The sequence below is a fragment of the Antrostomus carolinensis genome, unplaced genomic scaffold, assembly GCF_000700745.2.
Source record: "Antrostomus carolinensis isolate BGI_N321 unplaced genomic scaffold, ASM70074v2 scaffold6778, whole genome shotgun sequence".
NCBI classification, from domain to species: Eukaryota; Metazoa; Chordata; class Aves; order Caprimulgiformes; family Caprimulgidae; genus Antrostomus; species Antrostomus carolinensis.
The window spans coordinates 48,559-63,321 of NW_010332261.1; the positions used below are offsets into that span (position 1 = coordinate 48,559).

General features: G+C 34.3%; 1 protein-coding gene across 1 annotated transcript in view; it reads left to right on the forward strand.

The window, feature by feature from the left end:
- The first annotated feature begins 630 nt into the window (after nucleotides 1-630).
- SLC16A7 (solute carrier family 16 member 7) overlaps nucleotides 631-14,763 on the forward strand; it is a 30,833-nt gene continuing 16,700 nt past the window's right edge. Inside the window, exon 1 of the mRNA XM_010173447.1 lies at nucleotides 631-844. Within this exon, the coding sequence (XP_010171749.1) occupies nucleotides 631-844 (214 nt within the window). The remainder of the gene's footprint in view (nucleotides 845-14,763) is intronic.

The window sequence follows — 14,763 nt, forward strand, 5'->3', positions numbered from 1 at the left end:
TCTGCTTAGAACTTGCATTTTTGATGTTATCATGAGATAAACAAGAGATAACAATGGTCAAAAACTGGATAATGACATCAAATTATGAAAAACTGTGTAATTAATTTATTCCTATTGTGATTTTGCTGAGGTATTGTAAATCTTGCTAACAAAATGGCTTTTAGTGATAATTTACTGTAACTTCTTTCCATTGTTTCCTGTAAGTCAAATTTCCAGGGTTGGATTTTTTTTTTTTTTTTTTTTTTTCTGTTTTATAGCTGTGCTAAATCCACACTTAGATAGTAGAACTCTATGAATTAACCACATAAGCATGTCACTTTCCAGTAAGTGACTAATTGCAAATACAACTTCAGTGACTGAGATCAGTGATTTGTAACAGTTGCCACATACTGAATAGGATATTGCAAATATTCTTGCCACAAGTTTTCTTGCAAAACAGATTTTGCTTCTAAAAACAGGTACTCCATAGTCCCATGAAAGCTGGATATTGGTCTCTGCTCTGAGGATTCTTTATAATCCCTGCAGATGATGATTGACTACTGCAGATTGAGAAAGAAAAAAAGAAAAAATGTTTGAAACCGTTTCTTCTCTTCTTTTTCAGCCTAGTTGGAGAAGAGACAGAGACCAAAAATGCCATCAGCAACAGCAGCGCCACAGTACCCGCCTCCAGATGGAGGCTGGGGATGGGTTGTGGTCTTTGGGGCTTTTATCTCCATTGGGTTTTCTTATGCATTCCCCAAAGCCATCACAGTATTCTTCAAAGAAATACAAGAAATCTTCCACACATCATATAGTGAGATAGCTTGGATATCATCGATAATGTTGGCTGTAATGTATGCAGGAGGTAAGACATTTGTAAAATTTGCAAATATCATTGTTTGTTTGTTTGTTTGTTTTTCTAAGGTCTTAAAGTATTTAAAGTTAATTGCTACCTGATTTTATCATTAATATCTAAAGAATTTACCAAAATATATGCTTCCTTTTGTATTGTACTTTATCAGAGAGTACTGGTAGCCACATTGTCATTAAAGCACTGTTTACTTTGTCTTTTAAAAGATTTTATATTTTATTTCTTTTTGTTTTCCCCTTAGTGCCTTTTGTTTGTTCCTCTGCCTAATTCTGTTTTGCAATTTTGCCCTAAATTCACATTTCTGAGAGTCACATTCTTCCAAAAAAACAATGCCCAGGTAAATTTTCCTGGGACTGGGGGTAATTTGCTTGGTTTCCACTGCCTCATTGAGATCCCTCAGTAGATCAGATGATGGAGCTGAAACACAGAAAATTATTATGGCAATGAGGATTCATTAGTCAGGCATAGGTATTCCTCTGTAGACAGGGGTTTTATATCTTGCCCCTATTTGTCCTAAAATAAAATCCTACTTTCCATTTAGGCCAAGAGCCATGTTTCATACACGCCATGTGTATGACAGCTAAGATACAGACAATCTTATTCTTGAGACTGAAATGAACAGTGAACATAAATTCTCTGATACCTTTTTTCTTGTGAGCAAGCAAGTAAAGAACAAGACAGATGAAAAAGGATTTTAAAGTATCAAGCCATGTTTAAGTACTAAGTGTCAAACCTGCTTTGGCAAGTTTTGTGTCTATCAATCAGCCTCAAAGACTAACTGTTAAATTCTGCTTGATTTCTTCATTCTTTCAGAATCTTTTTTTTAAGTAATGGTGGGAGCTAGTAGCTACTTAGGCAAAACACTTTTTCAGGCAGTTCAGAGGTCTGAATAAGTGATTATTTCAGGCAATAGATCTGGCATTGCCCTTTCTTTGGATGTTATGAGGTAACCACTTGAAACATCTCAGACTGTTAGCAATGATGGAACAATTAAATGCATGCATTTATATATATACGTGTGTGTATGTACATGCACATATGTATAAACATAGAAACTGAAAACACTGTGCCAATAGCACACTGAGATTCAATATCTTTAATCACTGAAGAGCATCACTCCAATATTTTTCAGAAGTGGTATCTGTGTAATAGTAAAGAAGTGCAGTATTATAAGGTCCAGTAAACAACCTATTGAAGGAATCATGAAGTCTTGTTTTTAGCATGGTATTTTTTTATCTCTGATTTCAACCTACCTAAGTTTTGACACCTGAATGACCCTAGTTCCTTTAGCAGTCAGGGAAGAGAGGTAGGTGCCTACAGAGGGGAATTCAGGCTACCTGAGTTGCTCTCTCTGAGTACCCTTTTTTTCCCCTCTGACTATAAAAATGAACCTGCCGCCAGCATAGCATTAGCTTAAGCACCTCAGGTGAATATTTTTTGAGTTAATGGGATGGAAAAATGGATCCGTTTTTCAAATTGTGGCAGAGACAGAGACCTTATAAAGATGTCTTGACAAGTGGTAACAATATCAACAAAAGCTTGCTATTCAGCTATTTTGATCTCATTTTTATTCATATACTAGTAGAGAATCATAAATTATTTATATGAGTAGAGAATCATAAAGAATTGTATAGGGCCAGCAAGAATAGCCCAGTGATTCACCAAAATTCACCAAGTGAAGAAGTAACTTGAACTAGTGCAATCACGAATGGAGTAAAAGAGCAGGTATGTTCTGTCACATTCAAGTCTCCTGTTATGTAGTTGCTTCTTAAGGATGCATCAGCACTTGCACTGTGGAATGTACACGTGTAACTGTGGAGGCTCCTGATCAAGTGCTGGACCCATCTGGAACAAGGGAAGAGCACAGGTGTTGAAAAGCTGGAGTATCTTTCTGCTTTCCCTGTGCTGTGACTTTTGACCTGGACTCTTTTTCACCACATTTTCTAATCAGAGCTAAATTTTCTAAGAGCAGATTTGCTTTACAGCACAGGCAATGTTCTTTTGGTTTAATCTTTGAATAACATTTAATTTATGCCATTTCTGTCATCTCAAAGTTCACCCATGCTTTATTAAGAGTACAGATGCAAACCACAATATGTTTACCTGTGGTCATTTTTTTATCTGTGAGGTTCAATGTACACAACTTTTCATGTGAAATACAAAACATTCAGTGCTTCTACCTTTTCTCTAATACTTAGTTTTTACTGTTCTGAGTACCAGCATACTAACTTCACCTGCACATTGACATTAAAAATTACAAAATGGTTTACCATTCATTCTGCTAACACCCACCCCAGTCACTATGAAGATTATCAGCACAGGAACAGTAGGCAAAGTTGTTTGGATATCTTGTTACAGACTTGTGGTTTTAAAATGCTGAGAGTGACGACCCTGCCTGATATAAACATTCTTTGAAGCGACAGCTTCTCTAGAACCACTTCCTAAAAAATAGGCCATTTAGACAATCACTGGCAGAATATGAAATAGCAATCAGGAAAAACATTTCTGAAGGAAATCACTCCATTGTTTTTACTGTCTGAAGGTGGTTTGATTCCTTAGCATTTGTTCTGCTGTAATGTGAAATACACATTCAGGCTATGAGTACAAGGTGTGTTGTTTACTATGAAGTGTAATACGTACACCTGCGATGAACACTGTGTTCATCATACTACTAATTAAGGTAACGTGAAAACATCTAAGATCTGTCATCCTCATTAGAGCTTAGCATTCAACCTATTAATCATCACAGTGGGGTCAGTGAATAAGTTAGAGTCTGTACAGACACTCTGCTTTGGAGGCTGCAGCCTTTTGCAGTAATTAGCTGGCATCTGTGTTTCAGTAACAAGGTATTAACTTACCTTTCAATGATGGAGGAAAAAAAAAAAAAGAAACTAATAAAAGGCATCCAGTAAGGAGCTCAAAGAATGTTAATTATGTTTATCACTTACTTCATACTTAGAATAAATGGCATTAAATTATAGCAGACCATCTGGCAATCCATATGGTCTCCTGCAGTCTTGGTTAATTCCAGCAAATAGGTCAAGCACAGCATTCACCCCGTTAGGAAAGCACTAAGCAGAGGTGACAAATCTGATAAATCAAATCCAGATGAAACTCTTTTCCCCTCTCAGTCTGGCATAATATGCACTTTCATACTGTTTTTTGTTGGTTTGGGGTTTTGTTTGTTTGTTTGTTTTCTTAATTTCGCCCCCTCGTCTCCTGCATGTTTATTAGTGTTCACCAAAAGGCTGTCCCAAAAAGCAAGATCCTGTGATGTGATCAAGGTTACAGGTATTGTGCAGCCACTACTGTTCAGCCTGTGCTTGAAAAAAGCATCCTCTGGAGAAGAGCTATAGTTCAGTCTCCATGGCAACTCCTTCTTCTGCCTCTCTTGAGTAGAGACTTTCAATTGTATTAAATTAAGGGTGATGGTTTTGTGATGGACTCCTACACCCAAGGGACTGTGACTGAGACCACCAAACTTTTGTTACTGGAGGACAGGAGCTGGGATAAAATGGAATTAGTTCAGTTATCCTGACAAGGCAACCTATGTTTCTGTATGTGTATGAACATGTATATATCTAGGATGTGTAAGCATGTATGAATTATTATATACATAAACTATATATATATTTATATACTTATAGAGCCATATTTATGCTCTAACACACACCAGCATTAAGGGATTCAAGGAAAAGATCAAATATGTTTAACCTCAAGTTCTCTCAGTTTGTTCTTCTCTTTTTTTCAAATTTCTCCTCTCACTTTGCACAATGTTAACAGCCAAAGGTGATTAGAGAGCTTCTTATCAGAGCTTGATCTGTTTCCAGTACAAATGTTTTTATTGCTTTCAGTGTAGGTTTGATAGGAAACTTAGTGGCAGCTATGAAAGCCATGTGACAGGTCTGGTGATTTCAGATGCAGGTGACCTTGAGATTTAGATTTCCTTAGGGAAAAACTGTTGGTTTACTTACTTGTCTAACTCTCTTTCTGTCATTTTTCTATGGACAATTTCAGTTTGGGGGTTTTTTGTTTCTTTTGTTTGGTATTTTTTTTCCAAAATAACTTTTGGTGTGACATTGGGTTATAGATATTAGCTTGAGAGCTGATAAATCGTTCAAGCCATACTCAGCTGTGAAATGTGGGACAGTCTTGGTGGTCTGAAGTTCAAAAAAGAAATGCCCATTTAAATTTGAGATTATATTTCTAAATAAATAATTTTAAAAGCACCTTTGGATCCCTGTTGAAGAAAAGTGTAAGTAGTGGCCATTACCAGTTTTCAAAACATGCTTATAATTAAAAAGTACAGCATTTAACAGCTTCCCCTCTTTTCTTCTGTATTTCTTAAGTTATTCAAGTTTGAGGTTAAGTATTTCCAAACATTAGCAAACCCTTAAAGGATTTTTCAGGTGGCAACACAAAAGTAACCTACAGACAAGTTCTCATTTAGACTTTGTGAAATATTAATTTAGAAAATAACTTATCATATGGTATGTTCAAAATATTTGTGATTTTATCTCAGTGGGTGTTTTGGTGAGATTGCTGTGAAGATGAAATGGCATGCACAGTGGAGTTGACAGTTGTGAAATCCATGTGACACAAACAACAGATGGTTATGGTTTTTTACTTTTGGACAGGACCTAGACTCCTAAACTTTTCTTCCTCCCTGGTAACATTTTCTTATTTTGGTTTTACAAATACTGGCACAAGGAATTCAGTGGCCATGGATAAAGAGATTGAGAAGCTTTCTTAAATTGACCTATGTCCTTTGTTGTCAGGGTCAACTGTTTTTCTCCATCAGAATATGCAAAGTGTTGAATTTTAATAACCTCATTTAGAGTGTCCTTGAAAGCAGAACTTATCAACTTTCCAAATACCTTATGGGCATGAGGGAATACTTCACATTTAACCTTAAATATATGTGAAACATCTATGTCAAGTTAATTTGAGACTCCCAGATAAAGGAAAAGAAGTCATAGTGAGGTGACATAAGAACAGAGCATTTTGAATCTTACTGGTAAACGGAGATAAGTACAAAAAAGAGGTATCAAGAGTAACAAAAATTACTACAAATTTACAGTACAGTTTTTAAAAAAGAAGATCTGAATACTAAGGAAGCCTGATAAAGCCTCTGAAGGGTAGTATAGCCACTTTTTATGTTTCTTGGAAGGCTTTGCATTTTAGTAAAACTATACCTTGTAGGGCAGTGTTCTGAAGTAGAATGGCTGTTTTAAACAGGGGCCTTCTGTAATATTTAGAATACACTCTTTAAAAAGGTCTGGGAAAAAAAGATGAAAAAAAGCAGGTCTATTGTAGATGGTTTTATACATTTTTTTCAAACAGTTTTGTCATCCTGTCTACAGGAGCAAGCTGATTTTTTACTTGGCAACTTGTTATGTTTGGATGAACAGATCTAACTGTTAAATATTCAGTGTCTTTTGGGGATCCAATTTTGTCAAGTTTTAATGAAACATAGTTTTTACTGGAATCTACTGAGACACACTCAGGAAGCCAGTCTCAAAGTTAAGGGAGACCACTCTACCACTGAGAGAAGTTTGGGGTTTTTTTGGTTTTTGGTTTTTTTGTCTTTTATTGTGTGCTTATGTTAATTTTGAATAATTGTCAGAAAGACTTTGCGTGACAAAGAATTCCCACTGGGCTTCTACCAAACTCTTTCAGTATACAAACCATAGGTTATTAATAATAATTTGATGCATATCATAGAAATATTTGTGGTAACTGAAATTTAATTAACTCAAGCCCTTTACTAAGACAGTTCTCATTTACGTACAGGTAGGCAACATGGATTACATAATGAACATTAGTTAAGCACTCTTTTCCTATTTAAGGCTTTGTATTTGTCTTGATCTGTATATGGCTTTAGAGCTAGGGATTTCTATAAGTAAAGTAGTCAATATTGACAGCTTTTTTAACTGCAAGGAAGATTCTTTTTTCTTTCCCACTTAGTTTCAAGTAATGGGTCAAAGTCAAACAGTAATAAATAACTTGCATCATAAAATACATTTTCTAAAGGGCTAAAACTTTGGGTTTGTTTAAAAAAATATCAAGGGACAAACTTAGGCCTTTGATATGTTCATTCAGCTTGTAAAACTTTGACAAAAGAATGCTTATTTTGTGTGTACTAATAACATTGGCTTAGTTCCCATATAGTTTTTCATATCACTCGATCATACAATGGTTGTATTTGTGATGTGTGTCACCTAATTCAAAGGTAATGAAACAATGGTCTAGCACAACTGGAAATCATGAGATATTTAAGCAGATACCAGAGAAGTACTGTGGGGAAGGAAAAGTCTGTGTATCCGATTGTAGTCACACCAGCACTTCAAATGAAATAATAAACCCAGCGCTTTACAAAGAACTTATTGTAGAATTTTACTGGTCCATTGTTTTGGAATGCGTAAGAACTATTCCCGTGTTTATTTTGAAAGGTATATTCAAGGGAAACAGAGTTGTACTGATGTGTTTAGAAGATATTCTAAGCCACTATCGAGTGGCAACAGCTGAGATTTTTGCTGTGATTCATAAAGATCTATAGTCATTAACAGAGGTAAGTGGAACAAGGACTTAGTGACAGGCTTATGCTGATGCCAGGGGAACTACAGAAATCAAAGAATGAGGTGGTTTTAAATTATCTTTATGATTACTTTAAATACTCTTTAAACTGATTAACTGGTATTGAAGATTTTTGCAGAGACCACATATGGCACATGTAGATAAACATATATACCATACAAAGAGTTTTTGATCAGTTAGAACCTTTTTGTCTAACAAACAGTGTTATTCTATTAAGATTACATATGTCAAAGAGTACAAACAACTGCAGCTTTAGTAGGTAATATATGCTTTATTGGTGCATACGAACAAAAGAAAAGCTTACCCTTTTTTTTCCACAAATTTTGGCAGGTATTTTGTTTAATTGCCAAGAAACAGTTAAGCATTTTCAGTGCAGTTTTACCTGACTTTTGTTCAGGTGAATATGTACTATGACTAGAAAACCCAAAGAAAGAATGTGATTAAAATAGCTGACAGCATTGTGAAATAAGACATTGATTTCCTCATCTAGTTCAAATACTTCTTGCAACACTTTTTTACAGGTGATAGGAACATGTGGCCCTTTTGGTTTTCTATGTGTACTGCTTTGAAACACTTATCATTAAGTGCTTTAACTTTTAGAAAACTTCAAAGGAAGTATTGCTACCCTTACAGCTTTTTAGCAATAATAACTAGAGATTATATGGACAGGATTTGTGTGTTTAGTCTTCCTCAGCACAAGCAACTACAAGCACCTATAAGATCCAGTTGTCTAGACATCTTCTGTTATCAGTCAATAAAAACAGGATTTTCTGATCGATCCCTTCTTAAGTTAAATGTCTGAAACACATCAAATGGATAATGTTTTGGAAAGACTACTCTATCTTTTGAGTGCTAAAGGAATCTAGAGGAAGATGTCCACTTTGCACAAATCTGAAGTGATGCCACCCATACTAATGATGCCTATACTAATAAATTATATTTTGTTTCTTAGAGACCTTGAAATCTAAGAATGTTCCCTTTAGAGATACGCACCCATGGTTAGTGATTTTGAGCTTGTTCTGCTTAAGGTTTGAATTTCTTCTTTAATCTTCCTCTTGCACATTGCATGGGTTCTAATTCTCTCGTGTTTCAGAGACACTGACTCGGTTGTACTAGTTTTGATACTATTAAAAATACCTGGTAATTTTAAGATTACCTACTAGCTTGTAAATCTTCTCTAATCTTGCTATGACTTTCCTTATACCCATAATTCCATTTCTTCCATCACCAGCTAAGGAAAAAACACATCTGGGAGAATAGCTGTTTTGTCTAATAATTGACCAAGTTTATATTCTCTTGTAGCTGATTGTAAGCTGATAGCAATCTATGGATCTGTTATATTTTCTTCTGTTCTGTGAATGATTTGAAAGTTGAATACACTTCATCCTCTTTGTAACAAGATCCCCAAACACTTCCCTATCAGTATCAGCTGTCATGGTACAAACCTTATTCATACTGCTCTCTTACTCTCCTGTGATGACTCCTTTGCTTTTCCAGGACCAGAACTTACTTGACTGATTGACTGATTTATTTTTTTTTTATTTTACAAGAATGAGCTTCTCAGTCCCACACATGCTGCTTCCAGATTTGCAGATGTGTCCTAGCTTTTATCTTCTTGTTATTTTCTACATCATAGAATAGGACTTCCCAAAGGCTCTGCAATGGCTTCCAGGGTAGGACTGGCACAAGAGGAGTCAACAGGTATCCTGTTTTGCCTTCCCTAGAAGGCAGAGTAACTTTGTGTCCTTGGAAGCCAAATTTCATCCAGAAAAGGTTCAAGAGCACTTCTGTTCTAAATTGTTTGAATTATTGGCATATACTCAAATGGCAGAATTAATCCCTTCTTCTTGTGATGTTGCTAAGCTTTGAGTATGTGTAATTAAGTAGCTGAATCTGTTGTTATTTACCCAATCAGAATAGCTGTAATTTCCAGAGAAGCAAGTCTTAAATAAAGTGCAGGAGGTTTTACTTCAGGATATTCTACTTAAAGACTGTCTTTGCAGGAACTATTCAATCCATAAGAAACCAAGACTGTGTAACTGTTACCATGAAACATTTAGTTAATGAACACAAGATTTTAAAGCTGGTGAGAAGCAGCATGACATTACTTATGGTGAAATAAGAGTATTTATTTTTTTACTTACTAACTTATTTACTTACTTAGTTATTTCATTATTTTGCCTGGACATCTGCACATCAAAATGCAGTAAAATAAAATAATTAAAGTAAAATAGCTACGTTATTGATAAAGAACTTTAGGTCGTGTGCTACGAATGGTAAATCTGCAGGTCTTTGAATTTATAGCCAAATATTCTAGTCACAGTTAGGCTAGTGACACTGGAAAAAATAAAATATGACAGTAGGAAAACTAAAAACAGATCCATTGATATACATAGTGATGAGTGACAGTTTTCACTGACAATGTTATGCTCATACCAGAGACACATAAAATAACTGCCTGGGACTCCAGGGTGCACCATAGTGCTAACTCTGCAGACGGTACTTAATTTTGTATACCTTAATGGTTTTATAAAGTTCAAAGTTAGAATAAATTTTTCACCTGCCTAAAGTCAACATATAAATATGTTTATATATTTATGCAAATACATTTATTCACAGGTGTTTGTAACATCAAGATCTCTTGAAAATGTACCTTCAATGACTTAAGTGCTCCCAGAAGCACTCATTAAAATCTCATTTTTATTTATATCAACCTTAAAAAAATATTATCGGTAAATGATTAATATCTTTTCTCAAAATAAAACATAAATAAAATATAGAAGATTAGCTTTGAGGATTTACACTATTTGAGAAAAACTAGTGGTATTGACTTTATCAGAGTAATCATTTGATTAAAATTTAGACTTATTTGTCAGTAAGCTTATCTCTGCTTTATAAATAAAAAATAAAAACCTAAGGACAGAGTACAATTTGACCTTAAATATGAGTCTCCTAACTTCAATTTTAATTTATTGGATTCCATAAGACTTTCAGTCTTGCAAAATGCACTGAGGAGTGGAGAACCATGCACCATGACTGTAAAGATTGTTCTGATTATTAATTGAAGCAACAAACTATGTAACAAACCACTTTCAGATAGTGACTTGAAGCAGTATGATTCTAACATGAGAAGAGAATGTAGTCAACATTAGAGATGGTTATAAGGGGCTGATGACCTGAATAATAATTTCTGTTTAACAACTTTTTATTGTCATAGAAAATTAAAGAAAATATATTTAAAAAAAAAAATTGACAAAGAAACCCCACAAACTCATCTCTCCTATGGGCTGGACTTGCAGAAGGACTACACCTCCCAGAATGTAGTGGGGCAGTTCTTCTCAGAGCAAAGTCCAATCTGTGTTATGTGACTGCGTATACAATAATGAGCAACACAGTCCAGCAATCAAGCTTATACTGAATTAACAATCTACAGAGCTGAATTTTTTTATGATTATTATTTTTTAAAAAATTTTTTTACAATTTGATGGTGAAATGCAGTATAGTACAGAATGACCTGAAACAAAATGTTTGCAATTATTTTGAAAAGCTAAGAGGAAGAATCAGATCATGGGAATGCCAGATAGTTATATTTCCATTTTTTTTATTTGTACAACAGAAGATGTTTGAGATATTTCAGAGTGAATTATTGAAAATCAAAATTTTAATTTCAGTCTGGGAATAAAATGAATTTTAAAGCATAAGTGTTTCATGCAATGCTCGTTCTAATTTTATGATTCGTTCCTTAAAAAAAATCAAATAGCATGTTACAAAGATAGTACGTATGGGAGTGATTATCTTGTATTTCACATAATGCCATAGTTTCTACCTGTGCAAAGAACATGCAAGGTTATATAAACCATTGCCATTGTGATTTAGAAGCTTTTCATATTTACTTACTGAAATGTAAACAGTAACCTGAGCGCAAAGCACTTGACCCTACATTCAGAGAAACAGAGTTGAAGTGGCATATGGAATTAGACAAGAACAAATTTGTATCATACAATTTCTTCTGCATCATTTCTCCTGATAAAAAATTTACCTTAAAAGATCATATGTTCAGATATACATATTGCCTAGATCAGTCAATGTTCTAACCAATTTTCAGTAAGATATTTTAAAACTTACTAAAGAAACAGTTCTTCCTGTGGGAAGAAAATAATTCTTTAATTAGTAATTATTCTAAGTAATATTCTCCTCACAGGCACACGTTAAATCCTTGAAGAAGTGAATATATTGCATTGGATTATTTTAATATGTTCTGGCTGAAGAATATCAACATAACTACTGAGATGAAATGTGGCTTCAGGAATGCATGATGTTTAGGCAGCATCTGTAATGCAAATCATGAGAAGCCTATATTTTAATGGACACTAATTTATTTTGAATTTATGATGCATCACAATCATTAGAAGTAAGCTATTTGACATTACTCAATGGAGAATAAGGTTTCTGCCAGTGATGGTTTGCTTTATTTCTTCACACTAGAAAAGAAAATATGCCTGAGTTAAAAGCCACACAAATATATAGTCAAGTGCAATAGGGTGGCCGTAGGTCACAAGCCACTTCATGTTGCTTTTTGCAGCAGAGCTTAAATATTCCCTGTTTCCATAAGCAGACCTGATCTAGACTTCCCCCACCACTCTATCCCCCCATTTGCAGAAGACCTTGTCTATGGACTTGTATCCTCTGCTGCTAAGGGAAAGGACTGTGTAGAGGGCATTACATATGTTGTTTCCTCTGTAGTCCAGGTAAAACACAAATACCATAATGACCTTTGCCCAACTCCCTCATAATATATTCCTTTTCCACTGCTTAAGCCCCAGGCTTCCTCTACTAATTTCTCATTATACTTTCAGTCCTTATTTGGTCATATTTTATGAAATACTGTTTTTATAAGGGAAGGCATACTTTCCCCCTCATTAAAGGAAGTCATCATGTTTTGATTGATTACAGTCCATGAAAAGTGTATTTGTTGATCCAGACAAAAGAATGTGTGACTATAGATAGGAAACATCTAAAAAGTTGAAAGACCCATCAGGTAAAGCTCTTTTCATTGTAGATGGAAACCTGAAAGTGCCGACTTGATGACAAATTCAACTCTGATGACAAAAGTATGTGAGATGGATATGGGAATATGCAAAGATAAACTGACATCATCTTAGATAATGTATAAATTTAAAAAGTGTATCCGATTCTCTTTCAATTCTGTTGGATAGATTGTTATTCTGGGGCATGTGTATTTTGGGAGAAGGAAGGAAAAAAGAACGAGCAGAGAAGAGATTAGAACTCATTCTTAAATTATTGATTAATTCATATATATTTTCCTGAAGACTATTATTTTTAAAAAGCAGTTAAATGTGGGTTGTCTAAAGTTTACGTGAATTGGGAAATGTTCTGATCTGAACCTGTGGGACTCTCAGAATTCTGGACCTGTTTACTAAGTTGTCTCCAAAGGTTCTGCTTCCTCTAGGGGTGTAATAAAGGCTACTGATTCAGGCACAGCTGAAATAAAGAAATGCATTGAAAGACAGAAAACATAACATAAATCTTGTTACTATTGTTGATCAAGAGGACAAACTTTTGATATGTTTTGGCTTTTCATTATTCTAGTTTTGATATTTTTCTTCTTGTTTCTAGCCACCTAACAGTTTATATTGTTTTTAATCTTCTTGACCTGAAAGACAAAATATTCAGGTTTACCTTTACATATTAAATAGATTTTCTCAATATACACACATGTTATTTTTTCACTGGTCTAAAAACAGGAGAAAAAACCACAAACAACCCCCTGAAGATCCTCACTTTTAATGGATAACTGAATGTCCCCCCACCCCCCACTCCAGTTTCTCAAGTTTTCCCTTTTGCAAAATACAGGGAAGAATGCAAATTCTGTACTGGGTATGTTTGCATTAGTGCATACCATTGTCTACACTTACACTCTAATATCTTAGGTGCCAAAGCAGAATGAAAATGCTCAGTTCCCATTTTGTATAGTATCTTTGAAACATAAATAAATTCCCTTCCTCCTTCTCTTTTCCTTCCCTCCTTCTTCCCTCTTCCTGTTCCCCCAGTATGTTGCAAAGTAAATATTATTCACATATATTTACCATACACAGTTCTTCAGACATGAAGATTTATGGCCTGTAAAAGAATTTGTGAAATTCCCACTCTTAAGCTTCTAATTATAACCACTGAAAGTCACCATATGCATTTTATTGTATTTTTTAAAAATACAATTACAATGAAAATAGTTATGGAATAATGTTCTAGAAAGATTTTTCTATAAAGTACATTTTAAGCTTAATGATACATATGTGTTAAATAGCAAATACCTTTGTAAATAATCTTACAGTGTTATTAACAATGACCTAAATATGATGACTTCTGAGGACACTTTCAAGTTATAAATACATCCAGATTTATATTTCTTGTTACATATATTCTGAATATGTAGATGAGCTTTAATGATCCACTCGTGATCTATAATTCACAGTAAGTGGTCCATGGAAACATTGTAGATATTAGACTGAGCATTTTCAATTTGAAAAGTTTAATTATACGGTGCAAAATTGAGACTGGAAAGGAATATGAAAAACGAGGAAGAAGCATGTATCTTGTGCTTTCTCTGAAATTACATATTATTGCCTGTAACAGTATATAAAGAATCATTTCCAAGTTGAGCTAGTTATAATATTATTCTGGAAGAAAACAAATAAACTGTAGGATGATATGCAGGGTAAAAATAGGATATTGTATGAACATTAATATGGTGGGCAATTTGTAGAAGACAGAAAAATCCAAATGACAATATTAATCTTAACTGAAGATGTCTGAATTTTTCACAGTGAATACATTATCTGAGAAATGTAATGATTTGAGTTGCAGAGAATATACCCTGCATTCATAAGCACTGCTAAATAGCCTGTGCAAGGTCTTCTGAAAGTGTTAGCTATGACTTTTTGCTCTCTGTGATGTCTGCTAGGCTTCCAAATGACAAAGTATTGTTGTGTTTCCAGGAAAAGTAACCAGAGATTTTTAAGAAGGTGCATAAAAATAATGAATGATAATAGGGATAATAAACAGGAAGTGGTGAGTAATGAACCTTTACAAATATTGTGTTCACTTGTGCATAGAATCATAGAATCATTAAGGTTGGAAAAGACCTCTAAGATCATCAAGTCCAACCGTCAATAGACAGACTTGTACAAAATGCATTAATTCTTCAAAGATGAAGACAGAAAAAGGGAAATATTTGTCACTAGCTAATAACAGTTTGGGAAAAAGTCTATGAAGAATTAAAATAAATATTTACAAAC